Consider the following 15,491-nt stretch of genomic DNA (forward strand, 5'->3'; position numbering starts at 1 on the left):
CAACACTAGTTGTATTTATGTATGCAAAGGGACTTATACTAATTGAGTGACCAAAATGGAATAATTATTATAAAAATTAGTGCCAAATACATAAAATGGAGGATGACAAAAGTGAAAGATGGAAAAATAAACCAGCAAAGAGATGTCTGGATGTGAGCAAAATGGAATCGCCTCTGGGGTAATTCATACAAGATCCTGTATGAACAAAACCCCAAAATCATACCAAAGGTTGGATAATTATGCTTTTTTAGGGTTTGAAAGAGGTGGATTTTTTGGTAGTGTGGAGTTGGATAGAGAACCTAGGTACAAAAATATTTTAAGAAATAGGGATATTACTGATATGTTCGATGAACCAATAGAATTGAAAAGTGAGTACAGGGCAATGCACAAAGAAATAACTTAAAAAAGATAATGATGAGACCAACAAGGAGCTTGATGATCTGAAAAAAAAATCAAATAAACTCAGAAATGAGAATGAAAGAATGAAAAATGAAGATAAAAACAAAAACAAGGCCTTGAAAAAAAAAGTGAAAGAACAAATACAAGCGGTGACTGAGAAAGTAGGAGAAATGATTAAGGAGACTGATCTCCAAGAAATAAAAACTCGATAAAAAGCAGAACAAGAAAATCAAAAGTTAATTTTAAAGGAAATAGTACAAGTGGAAGAAAAGGCCAAAGAATTGGTAATCAAAGTAATTAAGGAAAAAGAAAATTGGGTCTGCAACACAGTGGATAAAAAAAGTGCATTGTAGTTTATGGTACTAAAGAAATACATAATGTACCTAGATATCAAAGAGAAAAATATGAGAAAGAAATTGCTAAAGCAATTCTGAAGGAGATACAAGAGGTGGGACAGGATATAGACAAAGATTGAGGAAGTGCATAGAATATGAAAATACTCGCAAGAAAAACAATTTAGGGCACTAAAAATCAAACTAAGGTCTCAAATGATAGCAGAAGTACTATCAAAAACAACAAAGCTAGCTAATTGTAAAAATTACAAAAATGATTTGAGAAGAAATGAGAAACATGGAAAAAGAAGGCTAATGTACAACAAAACAGACTTTGAGAAACTGAAAATTCTTTCAAAATGCAAATTGGGAAAAATTCTTAAATGAAGAAACAAAGATGGAAGAGAAATGGAACATAAAAGAAATTTATAATGAGGGAATAAACAAATACGTACCAAAACAGAAGTAAGAAAGTGTGTATAACAAAAAATGTAGTGAGGCTAAAGACAGAGGAGACAAAGCTGGGAAAAGATGGAAAAAAAGATTAAAAAAAAAAAAAAAAAATGAGTAAGAGGGAAACATATATCCAACTAAGAAATGAATATGTAAAAATATGCAGGGATGAAAAGAGAAACTATGAAAAGGACATCATCATAAAAAAATGCAAGGACCAACCTAAACTATTTTACAAGTATGTGAATGGTAACCAAAAAGACACAATAAATAGTAGAAATGGCTGAAATTATGAACAAACATTTTAAATTTGTATTCACAATTGAAAGTACACAAAAATATAGGAAATATAGAGAGAAAGATGCCCTCAATGAAAGATATAACTATGACACAAAAGGAAATTAGAGACCAAATAAAAAAACTACGTCAGAAAATCACAAGATCCGGATGAAATTACAAACTGGATATTACAAGAATGCATAGATGAGCTTAGGGAATGGGTGTGAATAACATTCTAATGCAAACCGAAGGTATTTCTCCTCATCTCTTTTTTTGCATGTGGGGATGGAGGGGGGGGGGGTTGCCGATAGAATGAAGCAGCCTTGCTAGGGGTGTACTGTATCTTGCTGCATTGCTTTTGACTCAGGGTAGTGGGTGAAATGCAGGGATGACATGTCATCCAGGAGGAGCCAAGACGAGAGAAAGGGAGGGGTGGTAAATGGGAGTGGAGTATGTGGGAATGAAATGGGTGGGAGTGGATCTATGCCTTTGACTTAGGCTACCTCACTTGTAAGGGTGAAAAAAACATTGGTATGTGTATGTATAAGAAATTAAGTGTATAACAAGTTCTATATTTTACAAAGAGAAATATTTTGTTTTCATTATTGCTGTGAATGCCTGTGATCATGATTTGAAATAAATTCATAAAGTAATATATTATGTACTGTAAAGCAAAAACAAATAAAACCTCTTACACATACATACATATACCAAGGCTTTTTCCCCCTTCCAAGGGAGGTAGCCAAAAAGGGAAAGGCACAAAAACACTCCCACCCATTTCATCCCTAAATACACTCCACACCCCTCCCACCCTTCCTCTCATCTGAGCACCTCCTGGATGACGGGTCATCCCTGCACCCTGCCCACCGCCCTGGGTCAGAAGCAGTGTCGCAAGACACAGTACATCCACAGCGAGGCCGCTTCCCCCGCCCATTCCTCCTCATGCAGTCACAACATCATATACAACCATTCTCCACTCACCTCTGTCTTCCGTCCTCTCCCTTCCTTCCTCAACAGACATTCCCCTCTTCCCCAAAGCCCCCTTTACCCCATCCATCCACCTCATCCTAGGACGTCCCCTCATGTTCACTCCCTCCACATCTGCCTTCCATACCTCTTTTACTAGTCTTTCTTCACTCATTCTTTCCATGTGTCCAAACCATCCTAATATTCTTTCATCGACCCTATCTCCCAAATCCTTTTTCACCCCTGTTCTCCTCCTCACCTCCTCATTTTACACACTATGTTTTAATACCATTAGTTACTATTTTATTTAAATAGTGAGTTTAACTAAGGGCATGGTTCATTAAATTCCATACTACAAAGTTCACTTTAAGGGGCACCGTCCTAGCCTCCTGATATGGGGGAGTTTGTGACATTAAACCAAAGTATTACTGTGCTCAAATATGGAACACTGCACCTAATAGATGTAGCTTGCTACCTATTTTGACATTGCACTTAATCATTACTAATATATTTTTTTTATAAATAATCACAGTAAAATGTTTTATAATCATAATCTAAACATAATCATGCACAAAAAGAAAAAAATAATCATAACCAAAAATAGCAAAACTAAAATCAAAGAAGTACCCTTCTATAACATTTAGTAATACCCTTACATATTTTCATTGGTCTCACCTGAGTATCAAAAACTATGAAGAGGGAGAACACAAGGGCTCCACCACCTGCTATAGCAAGTTCGATGCCACTGCTGCCAATAAACAGGTTAAGTAAACCTAACCCTATCAACACCATCAATCCAACGAACAACCTTAAGAAAAAAAATAAAACAATTAGTAAACTACTTTTTAAATGCCCCATAAATGTGTCAATTCTAAAACAAATAGGTTTCATTATGATAAAAAGAAAAAAATAGAAACAAACCCAACACCAATGTTGCTAAAATCTCTTTTGGTCTGGAAGGTGTAGAAAGTTAAGCTTAGTGTGATCACCACTGTGAGGACAAAGGCTTTGATCACACTCTCAGCTTCATACATGCTGACTACTACACCTACAGTAATAGCCTCCAACACGGTGAATGTTGCTAGCAGCACAAAATTCATTGGAACATGGTGCCTGCAGGGAATAAATGATATCTTTGTATATGAAACAGTAAACAATATATATGGTAACTTTAAGTACATACCAGATATTGAAGAGGTGCCTGTACAGAATAAATGATACTTTTGTATATGAAGTAAATAAAATGGTATATGGTTAATAACTCCCAGTACACACCAAATATTGAACATATATAGCTTTCCCTCCAATCTACTTCTCTAAGAACAATTTATTGAAATCTCAATCTACAAAATGTTCTATTGCAAAAATGACTACTACAAGTGGAGGTCCTACAAGACAGATAGCATTACATCACACAAGCACAACCGAATGCAACAAAAAACTATACCAGCAGCATCCTAGTCAAACATCAACCTTCCAAATGCACACCCACACAGGATTAAATGAGCTTAATGATTACTTGTCAGAAGCAAAGCCAGATACAATGGCAAATGTAGAGACAAAATTAAGGGGTCCACTATCACCTAACAGTGTTGGAAATTGATTATATAATCACTGGCTTAGAAATTGAAAGGAAAAACAGGATGGAGTTATGTTCTTGACTAAGAAAAATTTAAATGTGACGAAGGTTACAAAATGGAGGGAACAGTGTGGAAATGATCACGATAAGATTTGAAGATAATGACATGAAAAAGAGAGTATTTATTTACCTAGTTGTATTACATGGGAAGGGAGCTATGCTCGTGGTGACCTGTCTTTGTATCTCTCAGCATCAAGTTTTTTATTAAAATCTTGAATAGTGTTTGCCAGGGCTGTGGAGTCAGAACACAAAACCTCCGACTCCTCTATTTTTGGCATCACTGACTCCGACTTCAACTCCTCTTCATGTAATTAACTGATTATGGGCTACATATTTCATAAAGCCAATACAACTGGTTTATATCAAAGAATAAAGATATATGTTATAGTGTGGCTTTCCTATGTTTGACCTCTTCATTAATACTTTATAACTGAAGTAGAGATAAATTTTTGAAAGGATATTGAAGAAAATTCAGTAAAAAAAAAGATTCTATAATGTAAGACATTTGGCATAATATATATCTTTGCAAATAAGTGATAAGTACATTTCAAAAACAAAAATACTGTACTTTATAACAAAAGTTGAAATATAACCTTTGTAAAGGATATACAAACCTAAATAAAAATATATATATTGTAAGATTTTTTTTTACATATATAGTTACTCTGGTTCTGGAACCAATCTTATTGATATGAGTACAATACAAGATACAGCTGAACATGCTTGAAATGTGAAACTTTTTTTTTTCAACTTTCAATATCCTTATTTCAATAATTCAATGTATAGAGGGAAAAAAAGAGAAGGGGAAAGGAGAGAAGAGATAGTATTATTGCGTTAGTCTACAGTTGAAATCATAGTTATCCTACTGTTTGGCAACACAGCAGTGGGAGAAACCACCAAACTGATGGAGTGATGGAAACGATGCATATAGACCAATGCCCAAAGATTCAGATAGCCTCGAAGCAGCATATGTGAGCCTGGCTTGTGGTTCCTGTTTTCTTGCCTCCTCCCCCTACCTTTTGCTCCCTCATAAGTAGATTGCCTGGGGACACAACTTAAAACACAGTTGTCACCTCCCTCACTGTCTTGTTCCCCCACCCCCCCAATGGCACTCAACATTCATTGTTAAATAAACCAACTCTCCACCAGAGTTTGCCTTCAACCGGCCTAACTGGCACCCAACATGGGGCAGACGACCAGCCTAACAGTGATATAGCCCTAACTCAAACAATAATTTCATCTAAACATGATAATTGGAAATCAAAGATATAGATTAAGTTGGAACCATACGTGAATTTGAGTCTAGGTATGTTAGAAAATTAGAGAACAGGAGGACCCAACAAGCATTGCTCCTTTCCTGTATACTACAATTAGGTAAATACTGCAATTAATAAATACAATTTGGTAAATACTGACTTACCTTTTGACATACAAGGCAAACATAGTGCACATGGTGAAAGGCAGACAGATCATGACAATCCATGGGTTAACATGAATGGTATCTCGAATCACCTCAGTGTAAGCACAAGTGGCTGCTACAATTGTAGTGATAGCAAGCTGTACTGACAACAAGCCATACACTTTCCGCAGAAAACCTGAAAGAATAATGAGCAATCTTAAATCCATAGGTGACCTTTTAAAGAATCAGTAAAAGTTACTGGATGCAATATCCACCTAACCCCTGACATTTGCAGGGTTAGGGGACAGACCCCTGTGAATGTGGAATTTGTGCAAATAATATCAAGCCCCCTAGATCCATACCCTGTGCTATGAAATACCACCAGTTGTATGGATATTAGTTGACGGGGCAGGCCAAGGATGTCAGCCATTTCTTGTGGGGATGTGGTAGTATGTTGTCCATCTGCCCTAACTAGTGGTCCGATATTGTTCTTAAGTGTGGAGTTCTTTTTTGCATAATTAAAGAAAAATCTGGTATTGTTTTTATGGTTTTTCTTTCACTGTCCATCTTTTTGGTTTCGTGAGATGTTTTTATTTTATTTTCTAGATCATGTAGTTCTCTCTCGGCTCTATCTCTTTCTCTTATATTGCGTGGACTGTCCTTTTTGCGGTTGTTGGAGAGTGATTTTCCAATTTTAGTTCTCCTCCTCATTAACCCCTTCCATACGGTGCCGCACACGTAGGCGTCATGGACTTGGATCTCGGTGGCAGCAGCCAATGCCAGCCGTACGACGTGTCGTAATAATACTCGCATCATAAAATATAGTCACCGCTTATATCGATCGTTCTCTCTTCACCCGTGAATTTTGATAACCATAGAAAATGCGATTACAAAAGAATTAGAAAGAATGTCAATATGGAGGGGCGACTACAATAAATATAATCAAGACGCCGATATGGCAGCCTCGCGAATACACTCGCTCCCCATGACGCCTACGTGTGCGGCACCGTATGGAAGGGGTTAATGTCTTTCTGTATCTATGTTCTTTTGATATCTTTTTCCTTCTTGGTTGCTTCTTAGGTGCGATGGAGTACATGATTTTCCTTAGGTGTTTTTCTATCACATTCCAGCATTCCTGTGTGCCTTGGTTTTTAAGTTCTTCATTCCAATTTATTCTTTCAAGGGTTTCATTGATTTTTACCCAATTAGCCTTGTTTATGTTAATATCTGAGAATGGCATCCTTCTTTGTTTAGTCACTGGTTTTAGTAGGGATATATTTGTTTCTGTTTTGATTATATTGTGAGCCAAATGTATAGTTGGGGATATGTTTAGATCATTTAACATATTTGGGTTATTGGTTAGTATGAGGTCGAGGATATTGTTGTTTCGTGTTGGAGTATGAACTTCTTGGGTTAAGAGAAGCGTTTCAATCATTTTGTGTAGCATCTCTACTTTGTTATAGTATTTTCCAGACTCCATGGTGCCATGGCTGCTCCATGTACAGTTTGGTAGGTTGAAATCACCTGTTATTATCACCTCCCTAGAGTGCTCTTTGATTTGAGGACAGTGTAATTTTACTGAGTATGTCCTTTATTTCTGAACTGGAGCTGTCTAGTGGGATGTAGATGATGGCCATTATTATTCTCCCGTTTTCTACAGTAATTGCTATTATGATTATTTCACATGTACCATTCGAATTGGAGAGTATGGTTTCAGAAGGGATGATTCCTGGGATGTACATTATAACACCTCCATGTGATTGTCCATCTCTATCCATTCTGTGGCAGCTGTATCCCTTTATTTGAATTTCTGAGTCCACGATCATTGGGGTTAAGCGAGTTTCTGTTAATGCTATTATTGCCAGCTCTCCCATAGTTAATGTTTCTATAAATGGTATTATGAATTGGTTACTATTGGGATATAAGCCTTGAATATTTATATAGATTATTGGAAGGTTGGGTGTAGTGGTAAAGGTCTCCCCCAATGATGTATTTGATTAAGGCTGGGGGTTCCTAGTTGGGGTTTGATTAATCCCATTATGTACAGCATGGAGTTTTGGAGGTTTCTCATTTGTGCCTTTATTTCTTGAAACCCCAATATATAGTCATGAGGAATACTGGTTTCTTGACTTTCTTGGGTCAATGGTTGTGGTTGGTTGTTGGTTGATGGTTGCTTTGGGTTTGCAGGTTCCTTTGTGGGTTTGTCTGCCTGTTGAACTTTTGTTCTTTTTGTGCCTTTCAGATGGGGGTATTTGCAGTTTAAGTTATAGCATTCTCTCTTTTGCCACGAGAATTTACAGATGCTTGGGTGTAAGAATTTACATTCAGCACCTTTTCTATAACCCTGTTCATCAATTCCATCCCTCATGAAGTATTTGTATAGGTAGGGGTGGTTGGATGGGCAGTCTGAACCATCTGCTCCATATTTGCACATGCCAGCATTTGCCAAATATGACCATGATCCACAATAGCATGATTTGAATAGCCTACCTTGTAGTGTTGTGTGCCTGTGTCTGGGAACATAACCTATTTTTTTCCCATAAAACCTGTTCTTCGTCCAATACAAATTTTTTCCCACATGACAATTAATGAACCTAACACTCGTGTTCTGCGAAGCCTGACTGTATACAGAAATTACTAACTTTTGTTCTTTATGAATCTGTGACGAATTCTTTATATCACATTAATGTGCTTGTATCAAAACAAAGATGGCATCTCAATCAGTTATTTTGGCTCTATTCATTAGTAGATCACTCTTAGCAACTTTTTCAGTTATTGATTTCCACCAAGAAAAGAACATATGATGATGTATTATAATTTACAAAATTAATATCTAATTTTCTATTGCTATATTGTATAGGTGTACACTTTTAAAAATCTATCAACCAACTGGACAAATATTGGAAAAATCAGCCAGCCAAGGATAATTTTGGAGAAAAACTGTAGGTAAATTTTTAGAAGAGCACACTTACGTGATATAGCAATAGAAAATTAAATAATTTTGTAAATTATAATGCATCAACATAATGTACATTATTCTTGGCAGAAATCAAGGTATTATTCTAGTTGTGCACACCTACGCAATATACCGTATTTTTCGGACCATAAGGTGCGGGCAAAATCCTTAAAATTGGCCAAAATCAGGTGGTGCGCCTTATGTGTGGCTTCAGTGCAAAAAAAATGCCCTGGACTGTGACGTACTATTTTGACACGTTTCGTAGCTAGCCTACCGATGGCGACAGTGCATAGGCCTAGCAAAAGTTACAACCAAGTTATAACCAAGATGTATGTATCTTGACAAGAAAATTGCGAAAACTTTGACAATTTTCGAGTACATGCCACCGCATTCATTCACGCTATCATGGCTATGACATGATAGCGTCTACAACACAGACAGCCATTTTACATTGGTTTAGTCTCGCTCCACTCCGACTGTAGTCATTTGGGTATTTCTTTTAGTTTCAACCATGGGCACAATATAGCAATAGAAAATCAATTATTAATTTTGTAAATTAAAATGTATCAACGTAATACGCAATTTTGTGGGCGGAAATAAAAATAAAAAATACCTTGTTACAAGCAAATATGCTAATGAACGAAGTCAGTAGCATAGGATCGGGATGCCATCTTGTCGTCTGTCAATTGACGGCCTCAGTACTTCCGACAGTACCTCGCCAGGTACATTTTCTTGAAGGAATGTTATGGAGCTGAGATACATGCATTCCTTCAAGCTGCAAGAACTTTGTATACCCCGCAAGCTGAGAGAATGGTTGAAAAGCCCGCCAACGTCTCTCACGATGATGACAACGAGGACGAGCCGGATGACATTTAATTTGCAGGTAATGATTTATTAAACACAAGTTAGGTTAGGTTAGGTTAGACGAATTTATCATCCTTTCATTTCTTCGACATTGGCATCTATCATAACAAACATGGTGTATCATTCGTCTGACACGACTTCGTTACTTACGAAATCTGTTTTAACACATTTTTGTTTTTTTTATTTCCGCTCACAAAATTGCATATTACTTTGATACATTATAATTTAAAAAATTAATAATTAATTTTCTATTGCTATATTGTGCCCATGGTCGAAACTAAAAATTTACCATCATTTGTAATAAATCTTGTGTTTTTAAGTGAATAGAGAATTCTGGGTACAAAACTGCTAATGTTGGTTTTATTCCCCACAATTCCCGTAACATTCTTATGTTGTTTTTTTAGGGGTATTGGCAGGGCAGACCATCCATGGATGTGGTCTGATTTCACTGACCAAAATAAAAAAATATATCATTTACTTTTGTAATTTTGCTAAATCCCAACCGATTTTTCTCATTCAACAACGAAAATGTTCAGTTCTGAATGCACTTACATATGCATGATTATCCGATGACGAGACCAGGTGCGCCTTATGTAAGGACGGGTAATAGCAAATTACGGATGCGCCTTATGGTATGAAGCGGATTATGGTCCGAAAAATACGGTAGTATTAGGATATTAATTTTGTAAATAATAATACATGAATGTAATAGGCTACTTTCTTGGTGGACATAACAAAAAAAAAACCTTGCTGCAAGCAAATCTACTAATGCACAAAGCCACTAGGATACAGTCCAAATGCCACATTGGTCTGTCCAGTCCAGTCATTGTCAGTTAGATGATGGCTTTCACATTTTGGACCAGGTGTTCTCCAACTCTAGGTGACATTAAAAAGCACTACTACAAAGACAATATGGCTTCCTTGGACTTTATGAGAGAACACGGGGTTCTGCTATCATTTGTTAATTGCCCGAGATACAATAATAATCAGGCTGTCTGCATCGGTGACAACAATCCAGATGATCTTTAGAATTTGGGGTACTGAATTAGTAAATATAGGTTAGGTTACATAAGTTAATTATGTTAGGTTAGAATAGATAAATTTATCATCCATTCATTTCTTCAACCTCAGTATCTATCAAAACAATCATGGGCTCTATGAGAAAACACAGGGTTCTGCTGTTGTCTGTTATTGCCCAAGATACAATTTAATAATCAGGCTGTCAGCATCAGTGATGACGACGACCTGGATTTTTAGAATTTGAGGTCCCAAATTAGTAAATATAAGTTAGGTTACATAGGTTAGTTACATTAGGTAGTTTAGATATGAATAAACAAATTTATAGTTTAGATTAGAATAAACAAATTTATCCTTTCATTTCTTTGACCTTGGTATCTATCAAAACAAACATGGCGTATCATTCAACCACAGCAACTTCATTTGTTAGTAAATAGGTTTTAGCAACATTTTTGTTATTTATTTCTGCAAAAATATCACATATTTAAATTGGTGCATTATAATTTACAAAATTAATAATTTTCTATTGCTATATCGCATAGATGTGCACCTCTAAAAATTTACCAAAAATACTAAACTGTATACTAACCTGGGCCTAACTTGGGTAGTATTTTAGTTGTACACACCTACGCAATATAGCATTAGAAGATTAAATATTTTGTAAATTATAATACATGAACGTAATACGCGATTTTCTTGGGAAAAAAAAAAAAAAAATTGCTTAAAGCAAATTTACTAATTAATAAAGTTGATAGGATACAGTCCTGACACCATGCCAGTGCAGTCACTATCAGACAATAGCTTTCATGTTGTGGACCAGGTGTTCTCTAACTCCAGGTGACATTAATAAGTACTGTTACAAAGACGAGGTTTCCAGGTCTGATTACCGACCAAACCCGACCAAGGACGGTTTTTGCTGAAATGCACAATTTTATATAAAAAGTTAGCATATGGTTGCATTATTTGACCTATTTTCTTTAAAATGTGTGATTTTCATGTAATTTGATCAAAGAAAAGTTATGTTTTTAGCCTCTACAAAATTACCGACCACAGCTACGAATACCGTCCAGCCCGCCATCTATGATCACTGGTGTGGATCAAACTACACCTTATTAAGTTTCTTACTATTATATTATTGGTGTAATAGATTGCATACAGTTGAATTATTTGAACTATTTTCTTTAAAATGTGTGATTTTCATGTAATTTGATCAAAGAGAAGTTATGTTTCAGCCTCTGCAAAAACCGTCCTTGGTCGGGTTTGGTCGGTAAATTCGTAGCTGTGGTCGGTAATTTTGCAGAGGCTAAAAATGTAACTTCTCTTTATCAAATTACATGAAAAACACACATTTTAAAGAAAATAGTTCAAATAATCCTTTGGATTATTTGAACTATTTTCTTTAAAATGTGTTTTTCATGTAATTTGATAAAGAGAAGTTATATGGGGGGACGGAGAGGGGGGGTCGCCGATTTAATGAAGCAGCCTTGCTGTGGATGTGCTGTGTCCTGCGACACTGCTTCTGACCCAGGGCAGTGGACAGGGTGCAGGGATGACCCGTCATCTAGGAGGAGCTAAGATGGGAGGGAGGGTGGAGGGGTGTGGAGTGTTTTCGGGGATGAAATGGGTGGGAATGTTTTTGTGCCTTGTCCTTTTTGGCTACCCCCCGGGTAAGGGGGAAAAAAGCCTTGGTATATGTATGTATGTATGTAGTTCAAATAATGCAACCATATGCTAACTTGTTATGGTATTTATAGCTGTATATAATTCAAATAATTCAACTATACACAATCTTTTACACTAATAACACAATGGTAAGAAACTTAATAGAGTGTAGTTTGATCCATACCACCAGTGATCATATATGGTGGGCTGGACAGTATTTGTAGCTGTGGTCAGTAATTTTGCAGAAGCTATAAACAACTTCTTTGGTCAAATTACATGAAAATCACACATTTTTAAGAAAATAGTTCAAATAATGCAACCATATGCTATTTTTTTTACATAGAATTGTGCATTTGAGCAAAAACTATCCTTGGTCTGGTCTGGTCAGTAAATTTGTAACTGTGATCAATAATTTTGTAGGCTAAAAACGTAGCTTCTCTTTGATCAAATTACATGAAAATCGGGTCTGGTCAGAAAATTTGTAACTGTGGTCAATAATTTTGTAGGCTAAAAATGTAGCTTCTCTTTGATCAAATTCCATGAAAATCACACATTTCAAAGAAAATAGTTCATATAAAGCTAATTTTTTATGGTATTCATAGCTGTGGTCGGTCATTTTGCAGAACCTAAAACATAACTTCTCTGATCAAATTACATGAACATCACACATTTAAAAGAAAATAGTTCAAATAATTCAACTATATGCAATCTATTACACTAATAACATAATAGTAAGAAACTTAACAGTGTAATTTGATCCATACCACCCGTAATCATAGATGGCGGGCTGGATGGTATTCGTAGCTGTGGTAAGTAATTTTGCAGAGGATAAAAACTTCTCTAATCAAATTACATGAAAATCACACATTTTAAAGAAAATAGGTCAAATAATGTAACCATATACTATTTTCTTATATAAAATTGTGCATTTGAGCAAAAACCGTCCTTAGTCAGTAATTAATGAGACAGGGTATTTGTAGCTGTGGTCGGTAATTTTGCAGAGGATAAAAATGTAACTTCTTTGATCAAATTACATGAAAATCACACATTTTAAAGAAAATAGGTCAAATAATGCAACCATATACTAATTTTTTATATAAAATTGTGCATTTAAGCAAAAACTGACCTTGGTTGGTTTTGGTTGTTTTTTGTTGGTAATTAGCGAGACCCCGGCTTACTTGGACTTTATGAGAGAACAAGAGGTTCTGCTGTCGTCTGTTAATTGCCCAAGGTTTGAAGGTACAATATCTATCAGGCCATCAACATCCGTAATGACGACCTGAATGATCTTTAGAATTTGAGGTACCAAATTAAGGTAGGTCAAACACCACCAGAGGCGCCACCGTCGATGACGAGCACAATAGCGCGTCATTTTATGCGCACGCCGTTCAAACGACCAAATTTACATACCGCGGGAAATTTAATTAATAAAAATGTTGTGCGAGTGTATTTACTACGATCGTAATAAATTTCAAACATTCACATCATCAGTTACATGTCGGTCAATAAAAACATTAGATAAACATGGCGGCCTGCATTCAGCAGTAGATAAAAAATTGGTATATGTTTCAACGTAAAAAATGAGCTAACAAATTTATCGTGCGGGCAACTGACCATAATGAACCAAAACTACTAGTATCGTGGATTATTCTAATACCAAAATAAAGTCAGTATGTTACGGTAGAGCTGAGAAATTGGTTGTTTAAATTTGTTTTTTTTTCTATCGGGTCGGATTATCAGATAACAACATCAACATCCATCCCGCCATCTTATCTATCACTGGTGATATGGACCAAACTTCACTCTATTAAGTTTCTTACTATTATGTTATTAGTGTAATAGACTTATAGTTGAATTATTTTAAATATTTCCTTTAAAATGTGTGATTTTCATGTAATTTGATCGAAGAGAAGTTACGTTTTCATCCTCCGTAATATTACGGACCACAGCTACGATTCGTCCTGCCCGCTATGATCACTGGTGGTATGGATCAAACTACACTATAAAGTTTGTTACTATTGGATTATTAGTGTAATAGCTTGCATATAATTGAATTATTCAAATTATTTTCTTTAAAATGTGTGATTTTCATGTAATTTTACGGTATTCGTAGCTGTGGTGGGTAATTTTGCAGAGGATAAAAACGTAATTATATGATCAAATTACATGGAAATCACACATCTTATAGAAAATAGGTCAAATAATGCAACCATATGCTAATTTTTTATATAAAATTGTGCCTGTCAGTAAAAACCGTCATTGTTTACGTTTGATCGGCGATCAGTCAGACCGCACGTTTCGGCCCGATTTCCTCGGACAAAATAGGCCCGATTTAATTCCATTCAAAATGCAATATCTCGAGAACTAGGACAGCTAGATGGATAAATCAAATTGCATTGTACTCATAGCGACTTATTCCTTCCCATGAGAACTACTTCAGCTCAAATATCAGGAATTCCATTTTCATATTGACCTAGCTACCAAATTACTAGACATTGGTTAGGTTACATAGGTTGAGTTAGGTTAGGTTAAGACTAATTTATCATCCCTTCATTTCTTCGACCTCAGCACCTATTAAAACAAACATGGCATGTAATTCAACCACAGCGACTTCCTTCATTAGAAAATAGGTTTTAGCAATTTTTTTTTATTGATTTCTGTCAAGAAAATCGCATATTACATTGATCTATTATAATTTACATAATTTTCTATTGCATATATCTAGGTGTGCACAATTAAAATTTGACCTTTTGATCTTCTCATAACCAAGAGTGCAACAATTAAATTAATAATTATGAAGGTAGAATAATTAAAAAGTTGGTAGCAGCCAGATTACAAGAATATGTGCCACTCGGCACTATGGAAATGGATAACAATAAAACCTATAAATTTCTAAATTCTATTTTTTCTTAGCGAATATACACTTGAAGGTAAACTAGTTACACTTGTGACTTGACTTTCACAACTTACCCATACGGATGTATATATGACTTGCTGCCACATTTGAGCCATACATGAAATCGTTCACTATTCCACCTTTTTCAGCCTGCCCCCCTTCCTGGGGTATAAGAAGTGTAGTTGACGCCATTGAAATTGCGTACACTTTACTTGTCTCCTTTATCTTCGCAGTCCTCTGTACACGTATTAATCACTAATGTTATTACAACAAGACAAGTAATCTATATTATGAACAGAAGCAACCTAGTTGATCTTCAGTGATATTAGATACAGCGCCATCTATAGGGAGGCAAAGAAAAAACGCTAACTTCATGGGGGGACTAAATATTTTTCATATTTTTATCAAAATTAATTTCTCCTGTACCAGGGTATTGGGTCATGATTACCCTGTCGATACAGTAGGAGCTTTAATAACATCCCGTCTATTCAGTCGTGTATCAACTTTCTATTACAGACAAATTTCCATTCATAGAGAAATCTAAACCACTCCCTAATTTTTACTATCCATCATTTATGTTGTTCTCAAAACTCTTGCACCACTCCTAAAAAACCACCTCTTTGTTATTT

The 15,491-nt window shown here is 35.7% G+C and overlaps 1 protein-coding gene across 1 annotated transcript in view; it reads right to left on the reverse strand.

Annotated features, from left to right (window-relative positions):
- Positions 1 to 15,149, reverse strand: part of LOC143038678 (protein lifeguard 4-like) — a 31,441-nt gene extending 16,292 nt beyond the window's left edge. The window contains exons 1-4 of the mRNA XM_076208221.1: positions 14,937 to 15,149; positions 5,489 to 5,663; positions 3,351 to 3,542; positions 3,105 to 3,237 (exon numbers count right to left, since the gene is read on the reverse strand). Coding sequence (XP_076064336.1) covers positions 3,105 to 3,237; positions 3,351 to 3,542; positions 5,489 to 5,663; positions 14,937 to 15,054 — 618 coding nt within the window. The 5' untranslated portion in view covers positions 15,055 to 15,149. The remainder of the gene's footprint in view (positions 1 to 3,104; positions 3,238 to 3,350; positions 3,543 to 5,488; positions 5,664 to 14,936) is intronic.
- Between the last annotated feature and the right edge of the window lie 342 nt (positions 15,150 to 15,491).

The sequence above is a fragment of the Oratosquilla oratoria genome, chromosome 2 (assembly GCF_046742065.1).
Source record: "Oratosquilla oratoria isolate Oo_2021 chromosome 2, ASM4674206v1, whole genome shotgun sequence".
Taxonomy (NCBI): domain Eukaryota; kingdom Metazoa; phylum Arthropoda; class Malacostraca; order Stomatopoda; family Squillidae; genus Oratosquilla; species Oratosquilla oratoria.